The sequence below is a fragment of the Corythoichthys intestinalis genome, unplaced genomic scaffold, assembly GCF_030265065.1.
Source record: "Corythoichthys intestinalis isolate RoL2023-P3 unplaced genomic scaffold, ASM3026506v1 HiC_scaffold_24, whole genome shotgun sequence".
Taxonomy (NCBI): Eukaryota; Metazoa; Chordata; class Actinopteri; order Syngnathiformes; family Syngnathidae; genus Corythoichthys; species Corythoichthys intestinalis.
The window spans coordinates 4,036,291-4,056,584 of NW_026651593.1; the positions used below are offsets into that span (position 1 = coordinate 4,036,291).

Here is a 20,294-nt window from a genome sequence, read left to right on the forward strand (position 1 = left end):
CATTTTTAATTTAATTGTAAGTTCAAATCTTACTATTAAGTATATTTTACCTTTTTTTTTTTTAAATTAAAAATGTTAAATTTCTTACATAATAAAAAAGTAAAAATAATAAATTTTATTTCACTCCAAACGTTTAGTTGCATAAAAAACTAAGGTTTTCGACCAAAAATAAATAAAAATAAATCCCTCATCCATTTCCACTTAAAGTTACAAAAGTTAAAATGTATCTCGTCCCACATTTTTGATCCAATTCAACTCATTTAAACATAAAAAAAAAAAAAAAAAAAAAAAAAAAAAAAGAGTTAAGGAAATCAAGACGCACAAATGGTGTCTATGGTTTTTGCCAAAAATGTATGGCTTCACCAAAATATGACAAAAACATCCTAATATTTCCATTGGGGGGGGAAATATCAAAAGGAAGTGACCTGAAATGCCCTAAAATAAAACAATGTCCCTTAATGCGCAGAAAGTGAGCCCGAAACGGCCCAAGATCAACAGGAAATGATTCAAAATGTACAGGAAGTTACTCCGAAATGACTCACAACTTGTGGAAAGTGAGATAAAATCAATAGGAGGCGATCCATAGGTACTGACCTCATAGGACCAGACGCACTGTACCCCGGCGAAGCGTCGCACGCAGCGGCCCACCTCCACGTCCTCGTGCGCGGTGTGCATCTGGCGCAGGCAGCGGCGTAGGTGCGGCGCCACGCGGCGGAGGACCTCGCGGCTCATGACAACGCCGGGCCCGCCCATGCAGAAGTTCTGGCCGGGCTCCAGCGCCAGCTTGCCCAGCTCGTCGCGGGCGCCCATGCCGGTCTGTCCCAGGAATACGGGGGCGCTGCTGTTCAACCCCCGCAGGAAGCTCTCCAGACGCTCGCCCTTGACATAGACGTCGTCATCAGCCCGCATGAACCACTCGAAGCGTTCCAGGTAGTGGTCGTGCATGTATTTGAGCATCATGAAAGACTTCTTCTGAGGAGGGTAGGAGTCGTCCACGCCGCTTAGCGCCACCACCGGGACGCCCGTCGCCGCCGCGTCAGAGCCCTCGCTGGAGAAGAACTCCACGCGGCCAGGGATGCTTCGGGCCCATGTTCTTCAAAATGACACAAAAATGAGAAACGGCGCAAGAATCCGCTTTTCATCTTGAAAAAAAAAAAAACAGACTGCCACAGATCGTCATTCTGCCGGCAATTTCGATGAGTTTGTCAATGGTAGACAGCCTTCGATAGCAGCCGATTAGTTCGTAGGAAATGCTGTATTTAGGGGGGGGGGGGCTAAAGGAAGTGACCCAAAACCAATAGCAAGTGACCTGTAAATGCTCCAAAATCAAAAGGAAGTGACATGGATAAGTTTGCCGACCAGAGCGAACAAGATAGATAGCGACATGGGCAGGGTTTGCGTCGAAGTCACGAGGCAGCGGCTGCAGCCACAATCCATTTTGTTTAGGAGAATTAGCTAAATTTAAACCGAGGCTGACAGACTTTTCATTGTTTTGTTGCTCACATGCTTATGCACACACATGCATAACTATTTTTTTTAACTGTCCCGTTCAGCTGCTTTGACACGGAAAACAGGAAACAGAGGGTCCTTATGGTCTAAACAATTTTAATGTATCACATGGGAGTATGATATACTCCCACTGCGATTATTCATTGTGTTTTGTTTATTAGTAGACAGCAGCGAGCAGGAAGGGGTAATGGGGGGACAGCAAGGAAAATAGAAGAGACAGAAGAGAAGAACAAACAACAACAATAAATACATTGAACACATACACAACAGATGAATATAGTGGTGCTATCTTTAGCTAATTGTACTTCCTGTGAACACCATGTTGGAGCATGACCGAGGAGAAAGTGGAGGGGGGTGAGTCAGAAAGATGTGATGGGTGGAGTGTACATAAATCAGCAATGTGAGGTGTAGAACCCAGTAGGCATGTGCCGATTACCAGTTTCTAGGTATACCTTGGTATGAAAACGTCACGGTTTCAAAACCACAAGCATTTTCTGTCATACCGTCCTTAAGGTATTAGCTATTTTTTTATGTCCCAAAAATGCATGGAGAAATCCCTCGCTTGCAGCTGTTGCTCAGTGCCAGTGAGTCAGCTGTGCTGCACGATGGCCGGAGGAGGTGAAACTCCTGAACGTTTTCCCCCCCATCGAAGAAAACCAAATCCATGATTTTGGAATATTTTGGCAACAGAAATGTTACAGAAGGCCGCGGCTGAGAGGAGGGCCAACTGACATGTAAAACATAATTGCGGAGGGTGGCTGCCGAGGAGGCAATACATCCAATATGTTTTCACATTTATACAAAATTAAAGGCTAGTAAACACTGTCATAAATGTTTTCCACCAGCTACGAGAGTTAACTCCAGCGTGCTTGGTGTGTCTAGTAGTGGTAAAATGTGGTGTTTTATACTCTTTCGCCACTGTCTGTGTTAAGAAAGTGTGTGTATAATGTAAACATGATACGAGTCATACACACCTACTTTTTATGGAAAATAATTCAATTATTTTTGTTCTGATGGTAATAATGTTGAGCTGTGGGTTTAGGCTTACTTAAAGGACTGCATTTATTTTCATTTTAGATTTTTTTTTTTTTTAACATTATACTTATGTTCCAATTTCCTAATATGTTTTGAAAAATAAAAATCCCGTTCAATGGGAATTTTTTTTTTTTTTTTTGTTTAATTTTGTATTATTTTTATTTTATTATCATAAACCCAGATATTTCCAAGTAACACATTTTAGAGCTGCAATTGCAATATTGTGAAACCGTGATATTTTGGCTTGAGGTTATCATACCGACAGAATATAATACCGCACATGCCTAGAACCCAGTAATACGTGAATCACTAGTACGTGTGGATATGTTGACATCCTATTCTATCCTCCCTGATCGCCAATCCTGGCACCGACATTCTCTCTACTTAAAGTGTATGTCAACACCTGGGGAAATGCTAATATTCCATCATTTATCCATAAACGAATGCCTTTTGGATTCATATCATGTCACTTCGTGTAATTACACACATCGCAACACCAAGAAAGTAAGAGAAATTTGGGTCAATTTCAAGCTAAAGAGACCCGCCTCCGAGATCCCGGAAATCTGGCAGATTGTGGGCGTGACATCAAAACAAGGAAACAACCGGCTCAGTGCTTTAGTACTGAATGGCGGCGATGATGGCGGACAATTACGTTTCTAGTTGCAGCGATGAATCCGACGTAGCGAACATTCTTCTAATGGTGAAGAGGAGAGTTATGAACCTTTCTTTGGTGTTTTGGGTTATCAATTTGTGCCCAAACGAAAGCCAATGCAGCCTAACGAAAGGATCATTGAGGGGAGCAATCACACTGATGAAACCCCGACAACAGTTCGTGTGGGAAACACCAAATGGTATGTTTTGCATTTCTTTTTGTGAAGCTGATACATCGTGACCGCAAAATAAAGTCATGTATAGAATAATTATCATTTAATATGCTATCATCGGTTTCGCTCTGCCAACCGACACAAATATGAATGGGATTAGAGCAGGGGTCCCCGGTGTGATTTGGGTCTTTTTTTTCACGGACCGGTGTCCCTCTTTTATATTCAGTTGGACTCTCAATGTTATCCAATGGTGCTAAAAAACTATTTACATCACAAACATACATGTGCAACACGGAAATGGCATAAATTAACGCTTAACGACGCGGCGAAGTCGTTAGGTGAGAGGGCTACGTGCAGTTGTTGTGTGCGCCAAACATGGCAAACGTAAGTTAATATTCCTTTCTTTAAAGAAAGTTTGTAGTGTGTACTTAGGAATCGCTGCAATCGTGGTCCTTTTTAACGTTATGCGCAGGCCAACTTTGTCAGAACACCGGCAATGTGCGGCAGAAAAATACAGCAAATATAAAATAGCATTTGTTTTTAGCCCCGTCGTGTTAAGTGCAGGGAAAAAATACAACTCACCCGCTGAATCAGTGGGAGGGCTGAGTTTGTTTCGTTGAGACGAGATGGGAGAGTGAGAGAAGCTAGCATCAAGCTAGCCAAGTTGGAAATTGTAGCACAGTTTTCAGCGCGCTCCAAGCGATGTCGGGATATTCCGAAATGACTTTAATCCAGAACTTCGGTAGAGTTGTTGTCTCCAATGTACGTTTAAGTCGCCGTGATTTGCGATCTCTACAAGCTGATATTCCTGTTCCACAGACATGCTCTAATCACTCGATTTATTCACATACGGGTCACGAATTCACTCCTTCGCAGTTCGTGTGTCTTTAATGATTGGGAAGTAGCATAAATTTTGTTTTCTTTGAGGTTGTAGGCACATCTTCTGGCTCGTCAGGTTCCCGTTTCCCTGTAAAATTGCAAAATTAGCCCTCTTAGCACTGACGAACTTTACTCATTGTCTGCGTAGTCCAGCTCTTTTTCTCGCGTTCGGGAACTTATGGGTACTACAGTGCGACAAATGGCTATTTGTAAACCACATAGCATGACAGGTTTGAACCATTTTAGCGATTTTTTAATAGAACAGGAACGCAACTCTCTCCTCGATAAACAACGATGGCACCTGCCTCGACCTTTTGTTTCCTTGTTATGACGTCTCCGCCCCATTCGGCTGTTTCCGGAACACTTTCGGAAATGTTCGTCATTTTCGATCTATTTTCGATAATTGCTCATTAATGTGATTGATTTTTTTGTTAACTTTATCAATATTTGTTATCTTGGCACATAACGGTTCTATTGATGTCTCACACCCCCTTTGCGTTTTCATACCCTTTAAGTGTGTCTAATTGCACCCAACAATGGTGAATCCCATAAGATGTGTGATAGTACAGCAGACAAGTGGAAATGCTGCACGGGGGCTGCCCCAGGGCAACACCCTCCTCCCCTGCAGCTCCGGCAAGGGCGCTGCCGCCATCCCCCCGGGACCCAGGGTGGTCTTCTGGACCATCCGCGCCCCCATTATCTGGCCTTCAGGGAAAATATGATGGGACGCGCCACCATCGCAATCCTCCACCCAACACTGCGAGACCCCAATGGCCCACTAGGCACGGCGCAGGAAAGGATTCCCACCTGGAGTGGGCGACACTCCACCGACCCATGCCGGAGCCCAAGGAGGATACCTAGGTAGAAAATAAAGGGGAAGGTGGAAGCAAGAGAGTGCAGGGCCGCCAGCGTGGGATGGCGCGGGACAGGAGCCTTAACCCCGTCCTCTACCCCCGCAACTGGCAGCCCAGGCAAAGAGGAGAACCCACCCTGGGAACCACGCAATAGAGAACCCACCTACCGCCCTATTACTCTGGCTGTGGCACTGTTTTGGCTGGAACAGCTATGAAATAGTAAAAAAAAAATAATAATAAATTTGAATGCTAAATTCGTTTTCTACATGTAAAATGACACTAGTGTTGTGCTTCAACGATTTATCGATTAACTCGAGAAATTCGATTAGAAAAAGATTCAAATTATATCTTGCTGCTTCGGGTTTCGAGTATTTGTTTAATTTAAGTGGCGTTTTACTGGTTTGTTTTGAAAGTGTTTGCATTTTGTTTTATTGATTTAGGTGGAAACACTGCCCTCTAGCGGCAACAGTGAACATGACCTAACTCATTTCACATGACTGAATCCAGCTGCTCCCTGTTAAGACCAAAATTAGCCAAGTTGTTGTTTGAGCTAATGTTTTTTAATATATTCATAATTTAGTTTATAGGTATATTTACCTGTTTTTGTGAGGATATGTGTTTGAACCATTTGTTAAGAGCATTGTACCAAAAAAACACACAAAAAAGATGCTATCATCTTATAGCATTTAAGCAAGCAGATGTTTGCTATCTAAATTAGCCAATACTTCGGTTTTTGTACTTAAATCCTCATTGATTTATTCTTTTTATACCATTTGAGGCACAGCTCAGGTATTTTAATTTTTTTATGCTCCTTATCCCATTTCGTGATTATTCGAACTAACTGGTTCATCGATTAATCGACTAATAAAATTCAAGATACACGATATTATCGTTTACCGATAATTATCGGCCGATAATGGCAATTATGATGTCACACAGGTAATCCAGATTTTAAAAAATTCAACCGATAATGCAATCCGATAATTATGTACTTGATTTAGCCTCCAAATGTGTGCAGTTTTGTTCAATTCTGCACCGCCGCCTCAACCCCTCCTCCATCTGAAGCCCCTGTCGTATGAGTGACGTCACACGAAATGCTTGATATCTTGGCGGCTCCATCACAAGTGTGCGTTTACTTTTCCGTGTGTGAAACAAATAACGCTCTCGCCATTTGCAAAACATGTACAGTACTACAGAAGTTCCGCGAGGCTGAAAGAAAGCGTCCTCATTCAACAACACTGAAATGATCAGCCATTTAAAGCTGCATCACAAATATTTGTGGAATGAATAAGAGGCTGCCGCTAGCGCAAAGGCTAAAGCTAATAGAAAAACAAATGGAAAAGCTACGGGGCTTGAGACGCTTTTGACAACCAGCCGTCGGCTCGGTCGCGGGCAGCGCCGCCCCCGCTCATCTCCATTTCAACTCATTTAGCACCACAGCCAGACTGAAGCCTGGCGCGGGTGCTCATTTTGCGCGAGGAGAGGCCAGGCTTGGTTGGACGAGAGACCCGGATGAAAAAATAATGCAGTTTATAGCCTTCGGTGACCAGCCATCATGAAGGACGGGGACGATGGGGTTTCGGCTGCTTTTACACCATCTGGAGCCCCACTACTTTTCGGGTGCGTGCTTACCTGCATTATACAACCACCATTCTTCGTGAAAAACATGCTGATCACATCAGTTTTACCACGGATATTTGGACAGGTGATGTCAGTCAAGTAAGCATGCTTATCATGACGGCACAGTGGTTAGATGATACAGTGAGGCAAATAAGTATTTAGTCAACCACTAATTGTGCAAGTTCTCCTACTTGAAAATATTAGAGAGGCCTGTAATTGTCAACATGGGTAAACCTCAACCATGAGAGACAGAATGTGGAAAAAAAAAAAAAAAAAAAGAAAATCACATTGTTTGATTTGCTTGAAAGTCCGTGTTGCCCAACGAGCTCAAAACATCACTGCTCTTGAGGAGATCTGCATGGAGGAATGGGCCAAAATACCAGCAACAGTGTGTGAAAAGCTTGTGAAGAGTTACAGAAAATGTTTGGCCTCCGTTATTGCCAACAAAAGGTACATAACAAAGTACTGAGATGAACTTTTGGTATTGACTAAATACTTATTTTCCACCATGATTTGCAAATAAATTCTTTAAAAATCAAACAATGTGATTTTCTTTTTTTTTTTTTTTTTCCACATTCTGTCTCTCATGGTTGAGGTTTAACCATGTTGACAATTAGAGGCCTCTCTAATATTTTCAAGTGGGAGAATTTGCACAATTAGTGGTTGACTAAATACTTATTTGCCCCACTGTAATTTCAACATGCACCAAACCACACTCACAAAACTGCCTGGCTCATTATTGCATTCAGCACACTGCATATTTATAACGTCTAAATCAGATTATTTTTCTTAAATCGAGTCAAATAACTCGCTCCATCTTGTTTTGAGTGTTAAAGACTAACAGATGAATGCGCCAGATTATTCCACTTACTTGAAGTAAATATTACTCTGTTCTTCCTAAGTCCATACATCTAAATATTGGTCATTTTTCATTTAAATCAAAAACAATTTGTTTTCAAATAATGTTTTAAACCATATCTATTCTTGAACAAAGAACATTTCTGACAAGTTTTTTAAGGATTAAATATATAATTTATTGCTTGAAATAAAGCTGTTAAATAGATAGCTGAAAATAAGCTTTTCTTATTTGAAGGAATCTAAGTGAGAAAAATTTACTTGGAGCGCTAGCAGATAATTTCACGTATTTCCAAAAGATTTACACAGAAAACAAGGAAATTTAATTTTAAGGAGGTGTGTTTTTGCAGTGTAGTAATGTTATATATGTTAGGAATTGCTTACTTTTAAAGGCATTTTCGTGCAATTTAGGTATGTATTCTGTAGGTAATTGTTGGCAAAAGTTTACCATTACACAATCTGTCATTTTTTTAGATGTTGAAATTTACTACTTGTTTACATTTGATGCAGAAAAAAAAGAACAATAATTTCTGTTTTTTGCACAGTAATAGTTGCTCTTGTGTATAATTAAAATGTTACATATAGCTTTTAATAAAAGTATCGGCTTGACATTATCGGTTATCGGCTGGAACGAGGAGGAAATTATCTGTTAAAAAATGTATTATCGTGCATCGCTACCTAAAATAATAGATAGCCGCAGCCCTACACTATCGCAGTCGTTTTCTTTTTTTACATGTTCACCATCTCATATAGCACCAGGCCCGGAGTGACTAATCGGGAGCTTCTGGACGATTCCAGAAGGGCCGGCCGGGCAGATGGGCCGGTCCGGGTTTTATTAAAAAAAAAAATTACACTGTTATAATTAGGGCCCGAGCACTAAGCGTGCGAAGGCCCTATTGTTTTGCAAAGGATTATTATTTTTTTATATTAGGGCCCGAGCACTAGACGTGCGAAGGCCCTATTGTTTTGCAAAGGATTATTATTATTATTATTAGGGCCCGAGCACTCTCAGCGTGCGAGGCCCTATTGTTCTTCGAAGGATTATTATTAGGGCCCGAGCACTAGACGTGCGAAGGCCCTATTGTAATGCAAAGGATTATTATTATTATTATTATTAGGGCCCGAGCACTAAGCGTGCGAAGGCCCTATTGTTTTGCAAAGGATTATTATTATTATTATTATTATTATTCTTTTTTCAGGGCAAATGAAAATGGCCAATTTGGAGGCCTGAACATGCACGAAAAGTCACCAAAATTTGCACATACGTGCAGATTCGCGTAAATTTCGATAATCTTGCGTCGTTTTGAAAAAATGTCAAAAAATGGCTCAGTGGCGCCCCCTTGACCCTTAAAATTTTCAAAAAGGCCTCTCCTCTCAGGTTTTCAACGTAGAGCAATGAAATTTGGGGAGTAGATACCTTATGCCTAACTGCTCAAAAAAGCCTCTTGCACCCATATTCCAAATCCAACAGGAAATCGGTTATTTTGGATTGAATCTGAAATTTTTTCGGTTCACAGTTGGAGTTCACATTTGGAGGCTTGAACATGCACGAAAACTCACCAAAATGTGCACATATGTTCAACTTTGCGTAAATTTTGATAATCTTTGAAAAAAATTAACAAAAAGGCTCAGTGGCGCCCCCTTGAAATTTTCAAAAAGGCCTGTCCTATTAGGTTTTTTCAACGTAGAATGATGAAATTTGGTGAGTCGATACATTGTGTAAAACTGCTCCAAAAAGTCTCTTGCACCTATATTCCAAATCCAACAGGAAGTCGGAAATTTTGGATCAAATGCGAAATTTTATCGATTTACATTTGAGACCTTGTCGCTGAAGAAAATAGTTGGATCGTCTTCAAAATTGGTCAGACTATTCAGGAGACATATGAGATCTTAAGTTTTCAAAATGGTGAGTTTTCATCCAAGGGTCTGGCCTGGGCGTAGTCCCAAAGTTGGCCATTTTTAGGCAAAATACCAAATTCAGAAAATGATTAAAAACTTCGTGATACAATGTTCAATCTTTTTCATTTCTAGCATGTATATGAGATATCCCAGCCTGAACACGACTGCATTGAAATATTACTCATTAGGCCTGGCGCCCCCTAGTGGGAACAGGAAATGGCATTCTTTACGAGAGAGGATCCTCCTCCAAGGGAAAAAAATCTATTGACCTCAAACCTGTTTCAGGGGAGCCTCAAGACATGTGTTCAGGTGCCTGATGAAAAATATTGAGGTTTCGTTGAAGCGGAGAGGTCCAAACTGGAAGTGAAAATGACCGTCAACAATTTGTCTCGCCAAAAACTTTGAACAGTCATAACTCGGCAGATATGCAACATATCTGCGCCAAACTTTCCGTGTTTGTTGAGAGTCATACCCTGAAGGTTCTTGTAGGGGTCATTTGCATCAACTCTACAGTGCCAACTAGTGGCGACAGAAAGAATTTTTAAAAAAGGCCTTTCCTATTGGGTTTTTTCAACATAGAGCGAGGAAATTTGGGGAGTAGATACCTTATGCAAAACTGCTCCAAAAAGTCTCTTGCACCCGTATTCCAAATCCAACAGGAAATCGGGTAATTTGGATCAAATGTGAAATTTTTATCGGTTCACAGTAGGAGTTTACATTTGGAGGCTTGAACATGCACGAAAACTCACAAAAATTTCGACATACATGCGGCTTTGCATAACGTTCAATAATCTTGCAACGTTACGAAAACATGTAACAAAATGGCTCACTGGCGCCCCCTTGAAATTTTCAAAAAGGCCTCTCCATTTAGGTTTTTTCAACGTAGAGGGATGAAATTCGGAGAGTCAATACCTTGTACAAAACTGCTCCAAAAAATCTCTTGCATGCGTATTCCAAACCCAACAGGAAATCGGGTATTTTGGATTGAATGTGAAATTTTTATCGATTTACTGTGTGCACATTTTACACCTTGGCACCTAGGGAATTAGTTTGATCATTCTCAAAATTGGCGAGACTGTTCATGAGGCATATGAAATCTTAAGTTATCAAAATGGTGTGTTTTCATTCACGGGCCTGACCTGGGCGGGGCGCCAAAGTCAGCCATTTTTTCGCCAAAACATCGAATTCGGAAAATGACTGATAACTCCCTCATACAACGTTCAATCTATTTTAAATCTGCCATGTGTGTGAGGTATACCAGCCTGAGCACGACTGGATTGAAAATTTACCATTTGTGCCTGGCGCCTCCTAGTGGGAACAGGAAATGCCCTTTTTTACGGGACACACTCCTCCTCTAAGGGAAAAAAAAATCAATCAACCTCAAACCTGCATAAGGGAAGCCTTAAGACCTGTCTTCAGGTGCCTGATGAAAAATATTGAAGTTTCGTTGAAGCGGAGGGGTCCAAACAGGAAAGTGAAAATGACTGTCAACAATTTTTCTCTCCAAAAACTTTGAACAGTCATAACACGGCAGATATACAACATATCTGCGCCAAACTTCCCGTGCTTGTTGAGAGTCATACCCTGAAGGGCCTTGTAGGGGTCATTTGCATCAACCCTACAGCGCCAACTAGTGGCAATAGAAAGTCACTCGTTTTTCCAATACATGTCCAGTTCTTTTCAGTTTGATCATTGTAGTTTCAAGACCTATTAAAATACTTATTTACAGCCCATGTCCACGTGTCTCTGTCTGTTGCCATGACGACCCTTTGTTCGCCATTTAAAGGAAATATTTTTTTTCAGAGACTCAGGCAGTTTATAGAGCCACAATATTTGGCACACTTGGTCGAATTGGCCCAGTTAGAAGATTAATTTTGGTTTTGAATAAGGGCTTGACTGCACAGCTCAGTAGTGGCTCCTTTTTTGTAGTACTCTCTCCAATAGGGGTTTTTATCTCTTTGGTGTGGGAATGTAAATAGGCGACTTTCGAGCATGTTAGGTTCTAATGAGATGATTAGAGAGGAGGATCTGCCACCACCCTGACCTGCACACAGTCCGAGTTGCGTGACGTCCGAGTTGCGCTAGATTGCGAGGGCCCGTTCAGTCCTGCTTGCAGGCCTAGTTATTAGGGCCCGAGCACTCTCAGCGTGCGAGGCCCTATTGTTCTTCGAAGGATTATTATTATTATTATTATTTTTTTTTCATGGCAAATGAAAATGGCCAATTTGAAGGCCTGAACATGCTCAAAAACTCACCAAAATTTGCACATACATCCGGCTTCGCGAAAATTTCGACAATTTGGCAACGTTTACAAAAAAAATTAAAAAATGGCTCAGTGGCGCCCCCTTGCAATTTTCAAAATGCCCTTTGCTTTGATGTATTTCAACGTAGGGCGATGAAATTTGGGGAGTGGATACGTTGTCCAGAACCGCTTCAAAAAGTCTAAAGCACCCATATTCCAAACCCAACAGGAAATGGGATATTCTGGATTGAATGTTGAAAAACATAGCATTTTGGGCAAAAACCAGCATGCACGTTTCAGACCGTTGCGCCGAGCCAGTACGTTGGATCTTCCTCAAAATTGGTGTAAGTGTTCATGAGACATATGAGATACTAAGTTGTGAAAATGGTGAGTTTTCGTCCACGGGCCTGACCTGGGCGGGGTACCAAAGTCGGGTGTTTTTTTGGCAACGCGCCAATTTCAGTAAATGATTAATAACTTCCTGATACAAGGTCCAATCTTTTTCATATTTGGCATGCATGTAAGGTGTCTTAACCTGAACACGACTGCATTGAAATATTTTCCATTAGGCCTGGCGCCCCCTTGTGGGAAGAGGAAACACCCTTTTTTACGAAAAAGGCTCCTCCTCCTGGTGAAAAACATCAATTGATCTCAAACCTGCATCAGGGGAGCCTTAAGACATGTCTTTAGGTATCTGATGAAAAATATTGAGTTTTCGTTGATGTTGCAGTATCCAAACAGGAAAGTGAAAAGACCCTCGGCATTTTCTCTCAAAATGGCAAATTTCAAGGTCTGAACATGCTCGAAAACTCACCAAAATGTGCACATACATGTGGCTTCATGTAGATTTCATGAATTTAGCAACATTGCCAAAAGATGTAATAAAATGGCTCAGTGGCGCCCCCTTCAATTTTTAAAAAAGGCCTGTCCTATTAGTTTTTTTCGACGTAGAGTGATGAAATTTGGGGAGTGGATACGTTGTGCAAAACTGCTCCAAAAAGTCTCTTGCACCCATATTCCAAACCCAACAGGAAATCGGGTATTATGGATTGAATCTTGCATTTTTGTCAAAAACCTGCATGCACGTTTGAGACCATTACGCCGAAGCAGTAAGTTGAATGCTTCTCAAAATTGGTCAGACATCCCAAAAACATGCATGGTAGGCTGATTGAGCACTCTAAATTGTCCGTAGGTATGAGTGTGCGCGTGAATGGTTGTATGTCTCCTTGTGCCCTGCAATTGGCTGGCAACCAGTTCAGGGTGTCCCCTGCCTACTGCCCCGAGTTAGCTGGGATAGGCTCCAGCACCTCCGCGACCCTCGTGAGGAAAAGCGGCATGGAAAATGAATGAATGAATGAATGAATGTTCATGACACATATGAGATGTTAGGTTATCAAAATGGTGACATTTCATTCACGGCCCTTTCCTGGGCAGGGGAGCAAATGTGTCTTATTTTTGACAAGACAATTCAGTAAAAGACTACTGTATTTTTCCGACTATAAGTCGTGTTTTTTTTTCTTCATATTTTGGTTTGGGGTGCGACTTATACTCAGCAGTGACTTATGTGTGAAATTATTAACACATTATGATAACATTTCCCATGTTATTTAGGTGTTTTGGACTAATGGTTTTGTAAACTTGTTAGCATGCTATAGTTATCTGAATAACTCTTAATAGCTATGGCCATTTTCATTTGCCATGAAAAAATAATAATAACGAGTGCGCTCCCAGTTGGGCGTGAAAGCGCCACAAACTAAATGCATCCATTTCAATATAAAAAAGTCAATTATACAATTGAACATACATTGCCAAAGGCAGAACGCGAACGTGGCCATAGCTATTAACAGTTATTCAGATTACTATAGCATGCTAACAGGTTTACAAAACCATTAGGCCTGGTGCCCCCTGGTGAGTGAAATTATTAACACATTATGATATAATTTCCCGTGTTATTTTGGTGTTTTGGACTGATGGTTTTGTAAACTTGTTAGCATGCTATAGTTATCTGAATAACTGTTAATAGCTATGGCCACGTTCGCGTTCTGCCTTTGGCAATGTATGTTCAATTGTATAATTGACTTTTTTATATTGAAATGGATGCATTTAGTTTGTGGCGCTTTCACGCCCACCTGGGAGCGCACTCGCACTTGTTTACGTGAATAAGCGCTCGCACACCAGAAGAAGACAGACAGCCACGTAGCTCTGAGTGAGTGAGTGAGTGAGTGAGTGAGTGAGTGAGTGAGTGAGTGAGTGAGTGAGTGAGTGAGTGAGTGAGTGAGTGAGTGAGTGAGTGAGTGAGTGAGTGAGTGAGTGAGTTAGCGAGAGGGAAAGACTGCTGCGAACCTACGTTCATTGTTTATGCTTTTAAAATATCTCTACAGAGGCAACGCCTGCGTGTATCATCTTTTCTGTTGTTGTTGTGTGTTTTCCACCCGCGAGCGGACACTTACAGCCAGTTGTGTGGTTGTTTGAATGGTGTGCTAATGCTAGCGAACGCATGCTAATCTGTTACGTTATTGCTGCAAAAGTACCTAATTATCATTTATTTACGTTGATGTGAACCTGTTTGCTATCGAGGACCAAATCGATTCAACAAATTATGCGGACGTCCAGCATTGTCTTTTTGGAGTTCGCTGTATATAGCCAGGACCGAGCGGTAGCGTCCTGGTGAGGACAGTATATTCGCATTTCGTTGTTTATGCACTGTACACTGTACATTTATTCAGCATGTTGTTCTCTATTGTATTTTTATATTAAACTGCCTTTCAAGATGACATATCTGTTCTATGTGTTAGATTTTATCAAGTAAATTTCCCCCAAAATTGCGACTTATACTCCGGTAAGACTTATATAAGTTTTTTTTTCCTCTTTGTTGGGCATTTTCTGGCTTGTGCGACTTATACTCAGGTGCCACTTGTAGTCCGAAAAATACGGTAATAACTTCCTGATTGAAGGTGCAATCTTTTTCATATTTGGCATGAATGTGAAGTATTTCAGCCTGCACATGACTTTATTGAAATATTACTCATTACGCCTGGCGCCCCCTAAAAGGAAAACAAAAGGAAACACACTTTTAATTAAAGAGAAAGGCTCCTGCTTCTCAGGGACAAAAATCAATTGACCTCAAACCTGAATCAGGGGAGCCTTAAGACATGTGTTCAGGTGCCTGATCAACAATTTTGTTTCGTTAAAGCAGAGGGGTCCAAAAGGAAAGTCATAATGACCGTGTTCAGGTGCCTAATAAACAATTTTGTTTGGTTAAAGCAGAGGGGTCCCATAGGAAAGTCATAATGACCGTCGCCATTTTCTCTCCCCACTAATTCTGAACATTCAGACATGCAATATATCTGCCTGGATATCTGTCTGTTGTCGACTGCCACTGCCCCGACCTGCCTGCCCTTCGACTTTGTTTGACGTCCGAGTTGCGCCATACGCGAGGGCCCGTTCAGTCCTGCTTGCAGGGCTAGTTATTATTAGGGCCCGAGCACTAAGCGTGCGAAGGCCCTATTGTTTTGCAAAGGATTATTATTATTATTATTATTATTATTAGGGCCCGAGCACTAAGCGTGCGAAGGCCCTATTGTTTTGCAAAGGATTATTATTATTATTATTATTATTATTCTTTTTTCAGGGCAAATGAAAATGGCCAATTTGGAGGCCTGAACATGCACGAAAAGTCACCAAAATTTGCACATACGTGCGGCTTTGCGTAAAATTCGATAATCTTGTGTCGTTTTGAAAAAATGTCAAAAAATGGCTCAGTGGCGCCCCCTTTACCCTTAAAATTTTCAAAAAGGCCTCTCCTCTCAGGTTTTCAACGTAGAGCAATGAAATTTGGGGAGTAGATACCTTATGCCTAACTGTTCAAAAAAGCCTCTTGCACCCATATTCCAAATCCAACAGGAAATCGGATATTTTGGATCAAATGTGAAATTTTTATCGGTTCACAGTTGGAGTTTACATTTGGAGGCCTGAACATGCACGAAAACTCACCAAAATTTGCACATACATGCAACTTTGCGTAAATTTTGATAATCTACAAAAAAATTTAACAAAATGGCTCAGTGGCGCCCCCTTGAAATTTTCAAAAAGGCCTTTCCTATTAGGTTTTTTCAACGTAGAACGATGAAATTTGGCGAGTCGATACATTGTGCAAAACTGCTCCAAAAAGTCTCTTGCACCCATATTCCAAACCCAACAGGAAGCCGGAAATTTTGGATCAAATGTGAAATTTGATCGATTTACATTTGAGACCTTGTCGCTGAAGAAAATAGTTGGATCGTCTTCAAAATTGGTCAGACTATTCAGGAGACATATGAGATCTTAAGTTTTCAAAATGGTGAGTTTTCACTCAAGGGTCTGACCTGGGCGTGGTCCCAAAGTCGGCCATTTTTGGGCAAAATACCAAATTCAGAAAATGATTAAAAACTCCGTGATACAACGTTCAATCTTTTTCATTTCTAGCATGTATATGAGATATCCCAGCCTGAACACGACTGCATTGAAATATTACCCATTAGGCCTGGCGCCCCCTAGTGGGAACAGGAAATGGCCTTCTTTACGAGACAGGCTCCTCCTCCAAGGGAAAAAAATCTATTGACCTCAAACCTGTTTCAGGGGAGCCTCAAGACATGTGTTCAGGTCCCTGATGAAAAATATTGAGGTTTCGTTGAAGCGGAGAGGTCCAAACTGGAAGTGAAAATGACCGTCAACAATTTGTCTCGCCAAAAATTTTGAACAGTCATAACTCGGCAGATATGCAACATATCTGTGCCAAACTTTCCGTGTTTGTTGAGAGTCATACCCTGAAGGTTCTTGTAGGGGTCATTTGCATCAACTCTACAGTGCCAACTAGTGGCGACAGAAAGAAGTTTTAAAAAAGGCCTTTCCTATTGGTTTTTTTCAACATAGAGCAAGGAAATTTGGGGAGTAGATACCTTATGCAAAACTGCTCCAAAAAGTCTCTTGCACCCATATTCCAAATCCAACAGGAAATCGGGTATTTTGGATCGAATGTGAAATTTTCATGGGTTCACAGTTGGAGTTTACATTTGGAGGCTTGAATATGCATAAAAACTCACCAAAATTTGCACATACATGCGGCTTTGGATAACATTCGATAATCTTGCAACGTTACGAAACAATTTAACAAAATGGCTCAGTGGCGCCCCCTTGAAATTTTCAAAAAGGCCTCTCCATTTAGGTTTTTCTAACATAGAGTGATGAAATTTGGAGAGTCAAAACTTTGTGCAAAACTGCTCCAAAAAGTCTCTTGCACACACATTCCAAATCCTACAGGAAATCGGGTATTTTGGATTGAATGTGAACTTTTTATCGATTTACAGTGTGCACATTTTACACCTTGGCACCTAGGGAATTAGTTTGATCATTCTCAAAATTGGTGAGACTGTTCATGAGGCATATGAAATCTTAAGTTATAAAAATGGTGTGTTTTCATTCACGGGCCTGACCTGGGCGGGGCGCCAAATTCTTCCATTTTTTCGCCAAAACACCGAATTCGGAAAATGACTGATAACTCCCTCATACAACGTTCAATCTATTTTAAATCTGGCATGTGTGTGAGGTATACCAGCCTGAGCAGGACTGGATTGAAAATTTACCATTTGTGCCTGGCGCCTCCTAGTGGGAACAGGAAATGCCCTTTTTTACGGGACACACTCCTCCTCTAAAGGGAAAAAATCAATCTACCTCAAACCTGCATAAGGGAAACCTTAAGACCTGTCTTCAGGTGCCTGATGAAAAATATTGAAGTTTCGTTGAAGCGGAGGGGTCCAAACAGGAAAGTGAAAATGACTGTCAACAATTTTTCTCTCCAAAAACTTTGAACAGTCATAACTCGGCAGATATACAAGATATCTGCGCCAAACTTCCCGTGCTTGTTGAGAGTCATACCCTGAAGGGCCTTGTAGGGGTCATTTGCATCAACCCTACAGCGCCAACTAGTGGCGATAGAAAGTCACTCGTTTTTCCAAAACATGTCCAGTTCTTTTCAGGTTGGTCATTGTAGTTTCAAGACCTATTAAAATACTTTTTTACGGCCCATGTCCACGTGTCTCTGTCTGTTGCCGTGACGACCCTATGTTCGCCATTTAAAGGAAATATTTTTTTTCAGAGACTCAGGGAGGTTATAGAGCCACAATAGTTGGCACACTTGGTCGAATTGGCCCAGTTAGAAGATTAATTTTGGTTTTGAATAAGGGCTTGGCTGCACAGCTCAGTAGTGGCTCCTTTTTTGTAGTACTCTCTCCAATAGGGGTTTTTATCTCTTGGGTGTGGGAATGTAAATAGGCGACTTTCGAGCATGTTAGGTTCTAATGAGATGATTAGAGAGGAGGATCTGCCACCACCCTGACCTGCACACAGTCCGAGTTGCGTGACGTCCGAGTTGCGCTAGATTGCGAGGGCCCGTTCAGTCCTGCTTGCAGGCCTAGTTTTATTTTATTTTTTTTCAGGGCAAATGAAAACGGCCAATTTGGAGGCCTGAACATGCACGAAAAGTCACCAAAATTTGCACATACGTGCGGCTTTGCATAAATTTCGATAATCTTGTGTCGTTTTGAAAAAATGTCAAGAAATGGCTCAGTGGCGCCCCCTTGACCCTTAAAATTTTCAAAAAGGCCTCTCTTCTCAGGTTTTCAACGTAGAGCAATGAAATTTGGGGAGTAGATACCTTATGCCTAACTGCTCAAAAAAGCCTCTTGCACTCATATTCCAAACCCAACAGGAAATCGGTTATTTTGGATCAAATGTGAAATTTTTATCGTTTCACAGTTGGAGTTTACATTTGGAAGCCTGAACATGCACGAAAACTCACCAAAATTTGCACATACACGCAACTTTGCGTAAATTTTGATAATCTACGGAAAAATTTAACAAAATGGCTCAGTGGCGCCCCCTTGAAATTTTCAAAAAGGCCTCTAAAAAGGCCTCTCCCATTAAGTTTTTTCAACCTAGGACAATGAAATTTGGCGAGTTGATACATTGTGCAAAACTGCTCCAAAAAGTCTCTTGCACCCATACTCCAAACCCAACAGGAAGCCGGAAATTTTGGGTCAAATGCGAAATTTTATCGATTTACATTTGAGACCTCAAAATGGTGTGTTTTCATTCAAGGGTCTGGCCTGGGCATGGTCCCAAAGTTGGCCATTTTTGGGCAAAACACCAAATTCAGAAAATGATTAAAAACTCCGTGATACAACGTTCAATCTTTTTCATTTCTAGCATGTATATGAAATATCCCAGCCTGAACACGACTGCATTGAAATATTACCCATTAGGCCTGGCGCCCCTTAGTGAGAACAGGAAATGCCTTTTTTTTACGAGACAGGCTCCTCCTCCAAGGGAAAAAAATCTATTGACCTCAAACCTGTTTCAGGGGAGCCTCAAGACATATGTTCAGGTGCCTGATGAAAAATATTGAGGTTTTGTTGAAGCGGAGGGGTCCAAACTGGAAGTGAAAATGACCGTCAACAATTTGTCTCGCCAAAAACTTTGAACAGTCATAACTCAGCAGATATACAACATATCTGCGCCAAACGTCCCGTGTTTGTTGAGAGTCATACCCTGAAGGTTCTTGTAGGGGTCATTTGCATCAACTCTAAAGTGCCAACTAGTGGCGGCAGAAAGAAGTTTAAAAAAAGGCCTTTCCTATTGGGTTTTTTCAACATAGAGCGAGGAAGTTTGGGGAGTAGATACCTTATGCAAAACTGCTCCAAAAAGTGTCTTGCACCCGTATTCCAAATCCAACAGGAAATCGGGTATTTTGGATCGAATGTGAAATTTTCATGGGTTCACAGTTGGAGTTTACATTTGGAGGCTTGAATATGCACAAAAACTCACCAAAATTTGCACATACATGCGGCTCTGGATAACATTCGATAATCTTGCAATGTTACGAAAAATTGTAACAAAATGGCTCAGTGGCGCCCCCTTGAAATTTTCAAAAAGGCCTCTCCATTTAGGTTTTTTTAACATAGTGATGAAATTCGGAGAGTCAAAACCTTGTGCAAAACCGCTCCAAAAAGTCTCTTGCACACACATTCCAAATCCCACAGGAAATCAGGTATTTTGGATTGAATGTGAAATTTTTATCGATTTACAGTGTGTACATTTGAGACCTTGGCACGGAGGGAATTAGTTTGATCATCCTTAAAATTGGCGAGACTGTTCATGAGACATATGAAATCTTAATTTATCAAAATGGTGTGTTTTCATTCACGGGCCTGACCTAGGCGAGGTGCCAAAGTCGTCCATTTTTCGGCTAAACGCCAAATTCGGATAATGACTGATAACTCCCTCATACAACATTCAATCTCTTTTAAATCTGGCATGTGTGTGAGGTATCCCAGCCTGAACAGGACTGGATTGAAATATTACCAATTGTGCCTGGCGCCTCCTAGTGGGAACAGGAAATGCACTTTTTTACGGGACACACTCCTCCTCTAAGGGAAAAAAAAAATCAATCAACCTCAAACCTGCATAAGGGAAGCCTTAAGACGTGTTGAGATGGCTGATGAAAATTATTGAGGTTTGGGTAAAGCAGAAGGGTCCAAAAGG

At 41.2% G+C, this 20,294-nt stretch overlaps 1 protein-coding gene across 3 annotated transcripts in view; it reads right to left on the bottom strand.

Annotated features, from left to right (window-relative positions):
- LOC130911284 (chondroitin sulfate synthase 1-like) overlaps positions 1-20,294 on the bottom strand; it is a 61,078-nt gene that overhangs the window by 32,998 nt on the left and 7,786 nt on the right. For all 3 annotated transcript variants that reach the window (XM_057829150.1, XM_057829151.1, XM_057829149.1), the window contains exon 2: positions 595-1,093. In XM_057829150.1, the coding sequence (XP_057685133.1) occupies positions 595-1,093 (499 nt within the window). The remainder of the gene's footprint in view (positions 1-594; positions 1,094-20,294) is intronic.